Genomic DNA, 14,777 nt, shown 5'->3' on the forward strand with positions numbered 1-14,777 from the left:
TCTGTGCATAAGAAGCTATTTTAATCTTACCTGTCCTCGATTCACTCAGAAGTTACTGTGATAACATTATAGCATTATGTCCATCTAGAGAAACTACACTTTCCAATGGTGAATTAATAATTAATTATATAAATCGGTTAATTTAGCTTCCGATATTACTTCATAGAAACGCAGAAACATTCTCTGTAGGCTATCTTTCATAGCTTTCGATTGTTGCTGTCCAAGGCCCCTTATAGACGAAGTCATTTGTTTTTTAATTCATTACACGGCCTTGGATGGCAGTTATTTTAATTTTAAAACTTATTTGTCTCATTAAATATCAGTCCTATCAAAATTTTTCAAGGAATAAAACTTATCGCACATTATTTTTAAAGAAACTTTTGTTATGTAACATTTTTTCATAAAAATCAATAATAAGCGAGATATTTCGATTTATTTAATTCAGGCCCCCTTATAACCCCCCTTTTAAATAATGTATTTTGAATGCCGTATAGCCTAAAATCTAAGTTACAACGAACTTAATTTATATTCCAATTTTCATCGAAATCCGTTCAGCCATTATCGCGTGAAAAGGTAACAAACAGACAGACAGACATACAAAAAAAATTCAAAAAAGCGATTTTCGGTTTCAGGGTGGTTAATTATATATGTCAGGACCAATTATTTTTGGAAAATCGAAAATTACCATAAAAATTTCGGCTACGGATTTATTATTAGTATAGATTATAGTTGGAATCTCCTGGTAGAGGGGCAGAGAAGGCCTGACGGCCTTATATCTACCAGGTTAAATAAATAAACACTACTACTACTACTATAGGCTCGTTGCATAATGTACTATTTTTAAATATTAGGCTATTCGTTTATTATTTTCTTGTTCTAAAGCCGTGGACAATTCGAGCACATGTTTGATTACCACCCGGTTGTACGTGTTTGTCGTTCTGGTTCACTGATATTGAGAGATGCGTTAATACTTTTAATTAGTCCAAGCTCACACAACTTAACGATCTTGATACCAATTTCCTAGCTCTGGTGGTAATATTTTGAAAACCAGAGCGATGCAGGTCGCGAAAAGTTTTAAGAATTACGTACCGTACCCTAGGCCAGACATGTATACTGTTTCCAGTACTTTGGAGATTGGGAGAAATGCCTCAGTCAGGACCTGGCAGCACTGCTGCCGCAGCCGCAGTGGGGGGCAGAGCCCTCCCGTCATTGAACGTCGCCGTTACAGAAAGCAGCCAACATCTAGTAGCCGTCAACACCCGGAAAGCGGCGTAAGCATTCTACAGTCATTCATAATAGGGACCGGATTTTTATGCAATTACATATTATACTCCTTTGAATCTAACCGTATATAAATAACAAATCTTTGCGAATCTTGTAATTACCATTAGGCTAATACGAGGGGGATCCAGGAAATAACGACCGTTCGCGCATACCCGCCGCGCAGCTGACTCCCCTTCCTTGTTTGAAGGTCAACTGGCTTCCTTAACATGTGTCCTCATAATGTTGTGAGTGCTGGTTGCAACAAGTCGCCATTATGCATTTTGTGTTACTTCAAAATGAACGACGTGATTGATAATCCCGCCGACTGTGAGGTGAGGAGTGTGATTCGATTTTTGAATGCACGACGTTTGAAACCTGCAGAAATTTACCGGCAATTGAAAGAAGTGTATGGTGATACTGTAATGAATGAAAGAAATGTGAGAAAATGGTGCGAAATGTTCAACAATGGGCGAACAAATGTCCACGATGAAACTCGACCCGGACACCCATCACTCATCACAGAAGACCTGAAGACTAAAGTGAACGACAGAATCTTGCAAGACAGGCGCACATCACTCGACGAATTGCATATTGTCTTTCCTGACATTTCTCGTTCTTTGCTTGGTGAAATTGTGTCGCAACATCTTGGCTACCACAAAATCTGTGCACGATGTGTTCCACGGCAACTGAGTGACCAACACAAAACTCAGAGAATGGCCTCAGCATTGACATTCTTGATGCGATATCACACAGATGGAGGCGCCTTTCTTGATCAAATTGTGACTGGTGATGAGACCTGGGTGTCTCACAACACCCCAGAGACCAAGCGCCAATCACGTCAGTGCATCATCCCTCATCACCCAAGAAACCGAGAAAATTCAAACAGACCCGACATGGCTACTGTCTTTTGGGATCGCAAAGGTGTTCTTTTGCTGGATTTCATGCCAAAAGGCACTACGATCAATGCGAGCCATCCAAAATAAGAGGCGAGGAATGCTTTCGAGAGGAGTTGTGCTTCTTCACGACAACGCCCGCCCGCACACTGCTGCTTCAACTCGAGAATTGCTGGATCAATTCGGTTGGGAAATCTTTGATCATCCGCCCTATACTAGTCCAGACCTTGCTCCTAGCGATTTTCACCTTTTCACTAAGCTGAAAGACTTTCTGGGTGGTACGCGTTTTGGAAGTGATGAAGAGTTGAAGAAGACAGTGAACACCTGGCTTAATGAACTGGCGGCAGAGGAGTATAACACGGGAATTCTAAAGCTAGTGAACAGATACGACAAATGTTTAAATGTAGGTGGTGATTATGTAGAGAAGTAAAGGAAGCTTCAGTTATGTAACAGACTTTGTTTTTTCAGATAAATATATATTTTTTAATTATTACAACAAAACGGTCGTTATTTCCTGGATTCCCCCCCCGTATATTAAAATTTGATACTACATATTTTTACATATTTACACCACATTACATGTTATGGCTTGGTATTACATAAATCTACATATTTAGGGGTTTTATTCATTTTTACTTCTTTAAAAGGAAAAAGAAAACTGCTGCTGGGGAAGTTTACAATTTGAAATAAGCCTCTTTACCTACCCGAGAAAGGATATATTTCGGGACGAAACATAACATCTAATTTCCAGGAAGTAAAAGAGGCACTCACCCCTTACCGCCCACTGTAAATATGAGTGAACAAAAGGCAACCTTTCTCATACAACTACCCTGTATTGTAAAAATCAATCTCATACGCATAAGCGGACGACATAGTAGTGGGGTCTAAAGACCTTACAAAGTTACAGGAAACAATAAACATCATGGTAAAATGGTGCAATAGAAACAAATTTGATATAAATGTGGACAAGAAGAAATGATGATACTCAGAAACGGCGGAAGAGCACCAGAAACAGTAGAAATCGTCATGAAGAACAGAAAATTAAAACTTGTACCAGACTGCAAATATCTAGGCTTAAGAATACAAACCAGCGCAGATATTGATATTAAATATTTTCGTGATTTTACATACTTTGGTACATGTTCAGCTTATTTTTCTTACATAAATATGTACATATTTCACACCTTGTTATTACATAAAAATCCTGTCCCTATTCATATATATATATATATATATATATATATATATATATATATATATATATATATATATATATATATATCACAAGTAATTGTTACGGATAACCTGAGATTCGTGTAAAATTTTCATTGTCTTTTACGTGAAATATTTTTCTACATTGCGTAGGCTATCAGAAAATTAAATTAAAATCTTGTGAACTGGTAGCGTTTTCCACTAAAACTCTAGTGGACAAGGAAAGAAAATGCTAACCATTTTAACTGGGGTGTTTCTGATTACAACTTTTGTATCCCTGTGTCGTAGAAGACTGCCGCCTGGATCGGAACCAGTGTGTGACAGCCGTCTGCATCTCTCTGTTGATCCCATGGTATGACAAATGTCTCAATTGCAGTGGAGAAATTTTCAAAAATAGTTCAACAATTGCTGTATCTTTCCGATAAATCTTTCCATGAAATTGTGTTTTCTTTCTGTAAACGGCCCCAGCGAAACTTACTTTCGGGACAGCCCTTGTAATCGCGCTCGAATGGCCAAATCTGTATAAGCACTTGTTTTGATATTATTAACACGGTAGAAGAAAAAAAAATAACTTTTTTAACTGCCACCATGAGAATGTTGGCTTGTGAGAAATTAATTTTTTTTTTTTTTTAGATGTTGCTAGTGTTTCCACTTTGAGCTATAGCTAGTGACTATGTCCAATTTTTCTGTCACAGCCTTCGTCGGAAGAAATCTAAGAAGAGGTTGCTGAGAGAGAGGCGTAGGAGGATTATTTTTATTGTGTTGGTAGCAGTGGTCACCGCCTTGGCTGTGGCTCTTCTCTGTGTATGCGTTGTATGGCGTGAGTACATGAACATTTCAAATACGCGTGAACTAGGGCTGGGCAACTCGAACAAATAATTCTATGTTACATTTTATTACAAAATTCTACTGCTGAAAATCACATTGCGTACTTTTTTTACAATTTTCAGCACCAAAAAAGATAGCAGAACCTGAGGAAGTGTGTCGTACAAAGGAATGTCTAGCATCAGGTATGGAATAAGTTTTTATAACTTCATTATTATTATTATTATTATTATTATTATTATTATTATTATTATTATTATTATTATTATTACTGCCTGCCTGGAGAGAAATAAAAAATATGTTGCAGCCACCAAATTACTCTTCAAGGAACGACCACTCATATAAATTGAGGGAAAGAAGGCAGAGGACGGACACTGGAAAGTTTTCTTTTCTCAATCGTACTATCAGGGACTGGAATGCTTTACCTGCAGACTTACTAAAGGCTTTACCAACAACCAAAAATGTATTTAAAATAGGCTTAAGGACCTTACTAATAGACGGTAATTATACACAGTATTTAAAGGGCGTACATGATATGTTATTATTGAAGTGTTGTATCAGTGAAGAATTATGTTGTGTCAGTGAAGTGTGTTGTATCAGTGAAGAAGTATGTCGTGTCAGTGAAGTGTGCTGTGTAAGTGAAACGTGTTCCTGTCAGTGAAGCTTTATAGTTTATAGTGGCAGTGCAAAGAATTTGAACAGTGAAATGTTTTTGAAGTGTTAGTGAAATCAGGATAGAATCAGTGAAATGTGTCGTACTTCCAGTGCAGTGAGTGAGTTGACAGCGAAATGAGTGTAATGTTGAAAGGTACTTGTGCAGATATGAACATATCATACTCGTGGGTTTTAGTTCGATCTCAGGTTTAAGATACAAATTATATTTATTTCATTTAATTTAGTATATTCCCTGTTGTTGTTGTTGTTGTTGTTGTTGTTGTTGTTGTTGTTGCTATTATTAGTATTATTATTATTATTCATTATTGTTAGTATTAATTATTAGTATTATTATTAATTGTATTTTTAATTAATAAGTTTATTATTGTCATTATTGAGTGTAATTAGTTACCACTGCCACCGGGTATATACCCATTGCAGTGTGAATAAATACATACATACATACTACTCTTACTATTACTATTATTATTATTATTATTATTATTATTATTATTATTATTATTATTATTATTCTTAGAGAAAATATTACAAATATGGAATACTAATTTGTTTTTTCGTTGTGTAACCTACGTAGCCTACATGTTTTGAATACTGAACGTAAAGTATCGTCCTGTTTATTGCTGAATGTCCCTGTGAATGATACACCGGACTTTTAAGTTCGTAAGATATTACAAAATGTTTGTTTAAAAATAACTACCTCAAAATCTAACATATTTCCTTCCTGAAAACGGAGGTACAAGAGGAAATGATACTAAAGAATATGCTACTGGAGCTAAATGACAGCTGTGAGCGGTATGGGATGAAGATAAATGCAAATAAGACGAAGAGCATGGTCATAGGAAGAAAAATACAGAAGATAAACTTGCGAATTCTAAATGAGGCAGTAGAGCAAGTGGACAGCTTCAAATACTTGAGTTGTACTATAAGCAGTAACATGAGCTGCAGCCAGGAAGTCAAAAGGAGGATAGCAATGGCCAAGGAAGCTTTTAATAGAAAAAAGAGCATTTTCTGCGGACCTCTGGAAAAAGAACAAAGGAAGTTACTAGTGAAGTGCTTTGTATGGAGTGTAGCATTGTATGGGGGCGGAAACATGGACATTACGACGAAGTGAAGAGAAGCGAATAGAAGCATTTGAAATGTGGATATGAAGAAGAATGGAACGTGTGAAGTGAACGGAAGGAATAAGAAATGAACCTGTGTTGGAAATAGTGGGTGAAGAAGGAATGATGCTGAAACTGATCAGGAAGAGGAAAAGGTCACTGGTTGAGAAGAAACTGCCTACTGAAGGATGCACTCAAAGGAATGGTGAACGGGAGAAGAGTTCGGGGTAGAACAAGATATCAGATCATAGATGACTTTAAGATATATGGATCATATGAGGAAACGAAAAGGAAGGCAGAAAATAGGAAATATTGGAGGAATCTGGGTTTGCAGTGAAAAACCTGCCCTTGGGCAGAACACTAAATGAATGAATGAAAATATCGAATAATATTAACAAGTTACAAGATTAACAAAATTTCAAAGCAAGGAAAGCACACAACAAGCATTCAGCATCTTCATTAGAAGGCGTTTTCCCAACAGTAATACTGAATCCAGATGAATCGTCTCTCACGTCTTTTCTCGAATTTGTTTTATGGCTTTTTGCATTAACTTTTCCATATACATCTTGATTACACAACTTTTAACACTCTATCACTTTGTAATATGCAATATGCAGGCCTATTATATTATTTTCGCGTGCTAAATATACGGTACAGTACCTTGTTGACTAGTTTCAGCCTGTTATGGGCTATCTTCAGAACTTTTCATTCTACTGTTTCCTAAATCTGTTGGAAGATGAGGTTTTCCCTCCTTCTATAGGTTTTCACCGGGTACTTCCGTTTTCTTCCGGCATTGAATCAGTGCTCCATTAATCAATATCATCATCATTATCATTATCACCACTACCATCATATGCAATCAGAAGTACAAGCATAAAAGAATTGTTTATTGAGATTTCATTATACAAAAGGTTGAGTCATGAGTAGGGAAAGGAAGTTCATGCATTTGCATATTTGTTCTCTATCGTTGTGTGAATATGCTGAAAGTTTATCTACATGAATCACAAATTTCTGAATACAATGATATTACTTTTATTGTGCATAAAAGTGCATATATTGCCTTTATTTATAAAAGCATCATATTTTAACATTTATGAGGGAAACTGCATATTATGTATGTTTATTTGTCTTTCCCTCATTTTTAAAAGTGTATAACTCGTAAACACGACTAATTTATGTTTATGAATTTTGAACGTAACGATGACGCCCTCATAGGGAGCCTCTCAAGTTAGCAATTGGTATTCCTTTACTGCAGTCTTTAGCAGATTTCGATAGAACAATATCCAGTTTAACATCAGTTATAGGAAATGTAGGAGATTAGCAATTGGTATTCCTTTACTGCAGTCTTTAGCAGATTTCGATAGAACAATATCCAGTTTAACATCAGTTATAGGAAATGTAGGAGATAAAGTGAACGAGAAAACAACAAATATTCTTTCCAAAAACCCTGCCTATTATCAACTTAAAGAAATTCAAGATATTCTCGAAGGAAAAACACCCCAAAAACCAACAAAACTTTCTATAGAACAGCTCACAGCTTTTATGCAAGCCTTCTTGCTTCTTGTGACGTAGAACGAAGTTTTTCGCGCTACAAAGCTATGCTGAGAGACAACAGGCGAAGATTGACATCAAAAAACATACGTCACTGCTTAGTTGTGAACTGTAACAGCATAAATGGAGCATTCAGCAATGAGGCAAGCACTTCAGAATCCATAGACTAAACGTAAGTTACCTATACCTTATCATTCTGTTAAAATGATCTCAGACTGATAATGCATATTTTGTAGCATATTTATCTATTTTTTACGGCATAAATGCATATATATTCTTCACGTTTTTAGGGCATGACTACTCCGCCAAGCCAAACAGTTCCTTTGTTTAACTCGCCATAACTTGGAAACCAGTAAAGATTTTGAATAGCGGCCACTTTTAAATAGTACATTATGCAACGAGCCTATAATGATAGTAATTAAGAAGCGAGTATGGATGTTTATGAAACTCGCTTGCGCTCGTTTCATAATTTTCATACGAGCTTCTTAATTAACATTATAGGTGAGTTTCATACGACTTTTTATGCTCGACCATATTTCTAACTTGAAATTATTCAGATGTATACATTTTATTTGTATCTGACAAGATCGGAAGTGACCTTGTTCTAGGTCGTGAATTGTGAGATGTGCGCAGACGCGAAAGTATTGATTTTTTCCGAGGAACAATAATGTCATTGACCTTGTGTAATCCCGTTAAACTTGGTATAACCTTGATTATTGAATTCGACATTGAAAAACGAGATGACAAATTGAATTTATTTGAATATTATTTACAATTAATGCTAATTATTATAGTAACAGAACATAACCTTCTGCGACAGTATTGGATTTCCAGCCTCCGTGACTTTTCGCTAATTCTCTTTCGATTGCATATCCGAGAATAATCGATACTTGCGGTTTTATAACGGTACATAGCTAACTTGTTATTGGCTGAACACCTGTAAGCTGACTTGTCATTGGCTGAAAAAACCTGTACTTTAATGAGTAGGTGTACTTTAATTACATGCATTAAAGTACTGCTACCAGATGTATAATTACTACATTTCGGCATGGTCGAGCATAAAGTAATTTCTATTCTTTCTCAACATTTCTTTCGATTTCACCCTCCCCCCATTATAACCTGAAAAATGAAAACGTTTGCCGCTTACCAACTTTTGAAGCTGTACATGTCTATTCTGAACATATCACATCGAAGTTAGTATTTTTTCTCATTTTTTAAAAAAGATTTTCATTTCGATTTTTTTATGCTTTTCTTAGACATTGAGCTATCAATTAAAAAAATTGTAGCGCGATTGATTATCATAGGAGATACGACATGACAAATAATTTAACTGAACGGAAAATGTCGTATAATAGAGCCTTACGCTAAATTGTTAAAGAGCGTATTCCGAATCTCAGCGCTGAGCAATCTGATGGCATCACGGTGTTCCGAATTTCACCGATGGCGTCACTTATGCTCCACCGGTGTCGCACCGGTGCCATCAGCTTGCAGAGGTGGTGGCAGCCTCCATCAGTGAATCTGATTGGTTCTTGTACAGGGCGGGAATTAGCAGACGAATGACATCGTGCACTGTTGTGTCATGGCGGTGTGTTCTGCTGTATTGTTTGTAATGAGCACAACGTAAAAACAATATGTTAATGGCTTATGAGCGAACATGTCAACGGACCAGTTATTACTACCGGTTCAAGAAATAAGTTGTTTATGCTCTCTTTTCTTTGGACGAGATGGCAGTACGACAATTTCGCAAAATTTTGCTAGCGTAGCACAGACAACAACTTATACAGTCGCCATGACAGCCATTGATCCTTCCAGCAGTTTTGTTCCTATTTCGTGCAGCGTGACGTCATTGTTGTCCACCGGTCCGGTGAGATTCGGAATACGCTGAAAGAAATACGTGCATCGATTCCGTACGATTCTTTCCGAAGTTTTAACGAACATGAATATACGTCACCAAATACGTCACTACTGACGTCAACATAGCGTTAAACGCTTAGCGGGCGACCAGGGTGCGAAAATTCTCTAGTATGGTAATGAATTATGGGTAAAATGGAAATGAGAATACTTCGATAGAACTTGCCCAAGTCCGTCTTTGTTTGCTACAAATTTGAGTAGATTCGTCAGATGTGAGCCGTGGAAATTGTTGTTTATTTAAAGTTGATTAGTTACTAAAGTGTTTTCTGCAGCTTATCGCATAGTGAAAGCCATGGACAGCAATACGAATCCCTGTGAGGATTTCTACACGTTCGCTTGTGGTAACTGGGTACACGAGCACCCGCTGTACGGAGATGAACTGGAGGCCTCCCGCTTCACAGAGGCGCGGCACAGCCTGGCCCTCGAAATTCAAGGTGAGCCGAACTTATTATTTGTAACGTACTGTCGGTAGTATTCAGCCTTTCCTTCATTCCTGATCATATATAAAATTACTGTTTGTTACTTGATGTTACATTACCACCACCACAACCATCACCACCACCACCAACACCACCACCATCACCACCACCACCACCACCACCACCACCACCACCGCCGCCGCCGCCAACAACAACAACAAAACGAAAGCGGCAAAGCTACAACAACAATAAACACCACAATTCCATATCGTCGCCTGAACGCAAGAACTAGGTAACTCGAAATTTGCCTTTTTTAGTTACCTCTTTTATAGCATAGCAAAAATCGCACAAAAAGTAATCCAGGATCTAGGTAACTGATCGAACGATACCAGCGACATCTGTTTTGCAATATAACAAATAGGTAAAAGAGAACGAGACATATTCCTTAGTGTAATAAATAAGTAAATAGGCGATGTCACAAGATATGAAAAATCAAGTTGCCTAGTTCTTGCATTCAGGCGACGATATCACAATCTATCATCACTAACCTTACATATATCATCATCAGCACTACAATCATCATTACATAGATACTCGCTACTATAATCGCCACCACTACCATAATCATCATTGCATACTCTCATCGATACTAATACACCCAACACAATCATCACTCCATATTCTCATCGAGACCAATACCCCTATCACAATCATCATTGCATACTCTCATCGAGACCAATACCCCTATCACAATCATCATTGCATACTCTCATCGGGAACAATACCCCTATCACAATCATCATTGCATACTCTCATCGAGAACAATACCCCTATTACAATCATCATTGCATACTCTCATCGAGAACAATACCCCTATCACAATCATCATTGCATACTCTCATCGAGAACAATACCCCTATCACAATCATCATTGCATACTCTCATCGAGAACAATACCCCTATCACAATCATCATTGCATACTCTCATCGAGAACAATACCCCTATCACAATCATCATTGCATACTCTCATCGAGAACAATACCCCTATCACAATCATCATTGCATACTCTCATCGAGAACAATACCGCTATCACAATCATCATTGCATACTCTCATCGAGACCAATACCCCTATCACAATCATCATTGCATACTTTCATCGAGAACAATACCGCTATCACAATCATCATTGCATACACTCATCGAGACCAATACCCCTATCACAATCATCATTGCATACTCTCATCGAGAACAATACCCCTATCACAATCATCATTGCATACTCTCATCGAGACCAATACCCCTATCACAATCATCATTGCATACTTTCATCGAGAACAATACCGCTATCACAATCATCATTGCATACACTCATCGAGAACAATACCCCTATCACAATCATCATTGCATACTCTCATCGCGACCAATACCCCTATTACAATCATCATTGCATACTCTCATCGGGACCAATACCCCTATCACAATCATCATTGCATACTCTCATCGCGACCAATACCCCTATTACAATCATCATTGCATACTCTCATCGAGACCAATACCCCTATCACAATCATCATTGCATACTCTCATCGAGACCAATACCCCTATCACAATCATCATTGCATACTCTCATCGAGACCAATACCCCTATCACAATCATCATTGCATACTCTCATCGAGAACAATACCCCTATCACAATCATCATTGCATACTCTCATCGGAAACAATACCCCTATTACAATCATCATTGCATACTCTCATCGAGAACAATACCCCTATCACAATCATCATTGCATACTCTCATCGGGAACAATACCCCTATCACAATCATCATTGCATACTCTCATCGGGAACAATACCCCTATTACAATCATCATTGCATACTCTCATCGGGAACAATACCCCTATCACAATCATCATTGCATACTCTCATCGAGAACAATACCCCTATTACAATCATCATTGCATACTCTCATCGAGAACAATACCCCTATCACAATCATCATTGTATACTCTCATCGAGAACAATATCCCTATCACAATCATCATTGCATACTCTCATCGAGAACAATACCCCTATCACAATCATCATTGCATACTCTCATCGAGAACAACACCCCTATCACAATCATCATTGCATACTCTCATCGAGAACAATACCGCTATCACAATCATCATTGCATACTCTCATCGAGACCAATACCCCTATCACAATCATCATTGCATACTTTCATCGAGAACAATACCGCTATCACAATCATCATTGCATACACTCATCGAGACCAATACCCCTATCACAATCATCATTGCATACTCTCATCGAGAACAATACCCCTATCACAATCATCATTGCATACTCTCATCGAGAACAATACCGCTATCACAATCATCATTGCATACTCTCATCGAGACCAATACCCCTATCACAATCATCATTGCATACTTTCATCGAGAACAATACCGCTATCACAATCATCATTGCATACACTCATCGAGAACAATACCCCTATCACAATCATCATTGCATAATCTCATCGAGAACAATATCCCTATCACAATCATCATTGCATACTGTCATGGAGAACAATATCCCATCACAATCATCATTGAATTCTCTCATCGAGACCAATACCCCAACACAATCATCATTGCATACTGTCATGGAGAACAATACCCCAACACAATCATCATTGCATACTCTCATCGAGACCAATACCCCTATCACAATCATCATTGCATACTCTCATCGGGAACAATACCCCAACACAATCATCATTGCATACTCTCATCGAGACCAATACCCCAACACAATCATCATTGCATACTCTCATCGGGAACAATACCCCAACACAATCATCATTGCATACTCTCATCGAGAACAATACCCCAACACAATCATCATTGCATACTCTCATCGGGAACAATACCCCAACACAATCATCATTGCATACTCTCATCGGAACCAATACCCCATCACAATCATCATTGCATACTCTCATCGAGACCAATACCCCAACACAATCATCATTGCATACTCTCATCGAGACCAATACCCCATCACAATCATCATTGCACACTCTCATCGAGAACAATACCCCAACACAATCATCATTGCATACTCTCATCAAGACCAATACCCCATCACAATCATCATTGCATACTCTCATCGGGAACAATACCCCAACACAATCATCATTGCATACTCTCATCGGGACCAATACCCCATCACAATCATCATTGCATACTCTCATCGAGACCAACACCCCAACACAATCATCATTGCATACTCTCATGAGACAAATATCCCATCACAATCATCATTGCATACTCTCATCGAGACCAATATCCCATCACAATCATCATTGCATACTCTCATCGAGACCAATACCGCTATCACAATCATCATTGCATACTCTCATCGAGACCAGTACCCCAACACAATCATCATTGCATACTCTCATCGAGAACAATACCCCAACACAATCATCATTGCATACTCTCATCGGGAACAATACCCCTATCACAATCATCATTGCATACTCTCATCGAGAACAATACCGCAACACAATCATCATTGCATACTCTCATCGGGAACAATACCCCATCACAATCTTCATTGCATACTCTTATCGAGACCAATACCCCAACACAATCATCATTGCATACTCTCATCGAGACCAATACCCCATCACAATCATCATTGCATACTCTCATCGGGACCAATACCCCATCACATTCTTCATTGCATACTCTTATCGAGACCAATACCCCAACACAATCATCATTGCATACTCTCATCGAGACCAATACCCCATCATAATCATCATTGCATACTCTCATCGAGACCAATACCCCATCACAAACATCATTGCATACTCTCATCGGGAACAATACCCCAACACAATCATCATTGCATACTCTCATAGGCAACAATACTCCATCACAATCATCATTGCATACTCTCATCGAGACCAATACCCCAACACAATCATCATTGCATACTCTCATGGAGACCAATATCCCATCACAATCATCATTGCATACTCTCATCGGGACCAATACCCCTATCACAATCATCATTGCATACTCTCATCGCCAGCAATTCCAGCGTCACAATCATTATTTCACATTCTTATCACTATTATTGCTATTATAATCATTAATCACCATTAGCATATTATTATTATAATATAATCATAACGTCACTACTTTCACTATTATCTACATGATTATTATCACCATCACAAACAGCATCACTATATTTCAGCGTTTAGTCATCGACCCAGTGAAATCAAGTTAGCCGTATACAAAATGTAGCATAAAATCGCGCTGCAGGGATAGTTCACTCAGTTCCTGGTGAAGTTCAACAGTACCGTCGATAGCCGCCTTGCGTTCTCAGCGCGTTTCGTTTTCCGTCAAATGAGGCTATCGCTGCAGCAGAAAGCTATTATGTAGATCTTGTGGAATCTGTGTAGAAGGAGGGTATAGCAGCATTGTGGACCAGGTGTGCGAATCTCAGGGGGGATTTTGTTCAGAAATAAAGATTGTTTCAGAATAATCCAAGTTTAATTTCTATCTCAGGCTATGAGCTTTTCAAACAACTCTCGTATTGTAATTAATAATGGAATTCCTCAAGGATCATTATTAGGTCCCCTACTTTTTCTAGTGTTTATAAATGATCTTGCCCCCCTTATAAAAGATGTAGGTCATCCCATATTATTTGCAGATGACACAAGTATAGTAATTACAGTCAATAACTCCAACACATTCCAATCTTCAACAGAGGAAATTCTCTTCAAAATATGTGACTGGTTCTCAGTCAATAAATTAATATTAAATTGTAACAAAACTAACATAATTCAATTTAAATCCTGTCCAAATTCAACCTCGCAAATTTCTAGCGCAATAATTAACAATAGATCCCTAT

General features: G+C 37.9%; 1 protein-coding gene across 1 annotated transcript in view; it reads left to right on the forward strand.

The window, feature by feature from the left end:
• Positions 1–1,143: 1,143 nt before the first annotated feature.
• LOC138700459 (endothelin-converting enzyme 1-like) overlaps positions 1,144–14,777 on the forward strand; it is a 44,876-nt gene continuing 31,242 nt past the window's right edge. The window contains exons 1-4 of the mRNA XM_069827071.1: positions 1,144–1,271; positions 4,064–4,188; positions 4,319–4,378; positions 9,703–9,864. Coding sequence (XP_069683172.1) covers positions 1,144–1,271; positions 4,064–4,188; positions 4,319–4,378; positions 9,703–9,864 — 475 coding nt within the window. The remainder of the gene's footprint in view (positions 1,272–4,063; positions 4,189–4,318; positions 4,379–9,702; positions 9,865–14,777) is intronic.

Source organism: Periplaneta americana, chromosome 5 (genome assembly GCF_040183065.1).
Source record: "Periplaneta americana isolate PAMFEO1 chromosome 5, P.americana_PAMFEO1_priV1, whole genome shotgun sequence".
Lineage (NCBI taxonomy): Eukaryota > Metazoa > Arthropoda > Insecta > Blattodea > Blattidae > Periplaneta > Periplaneta americana.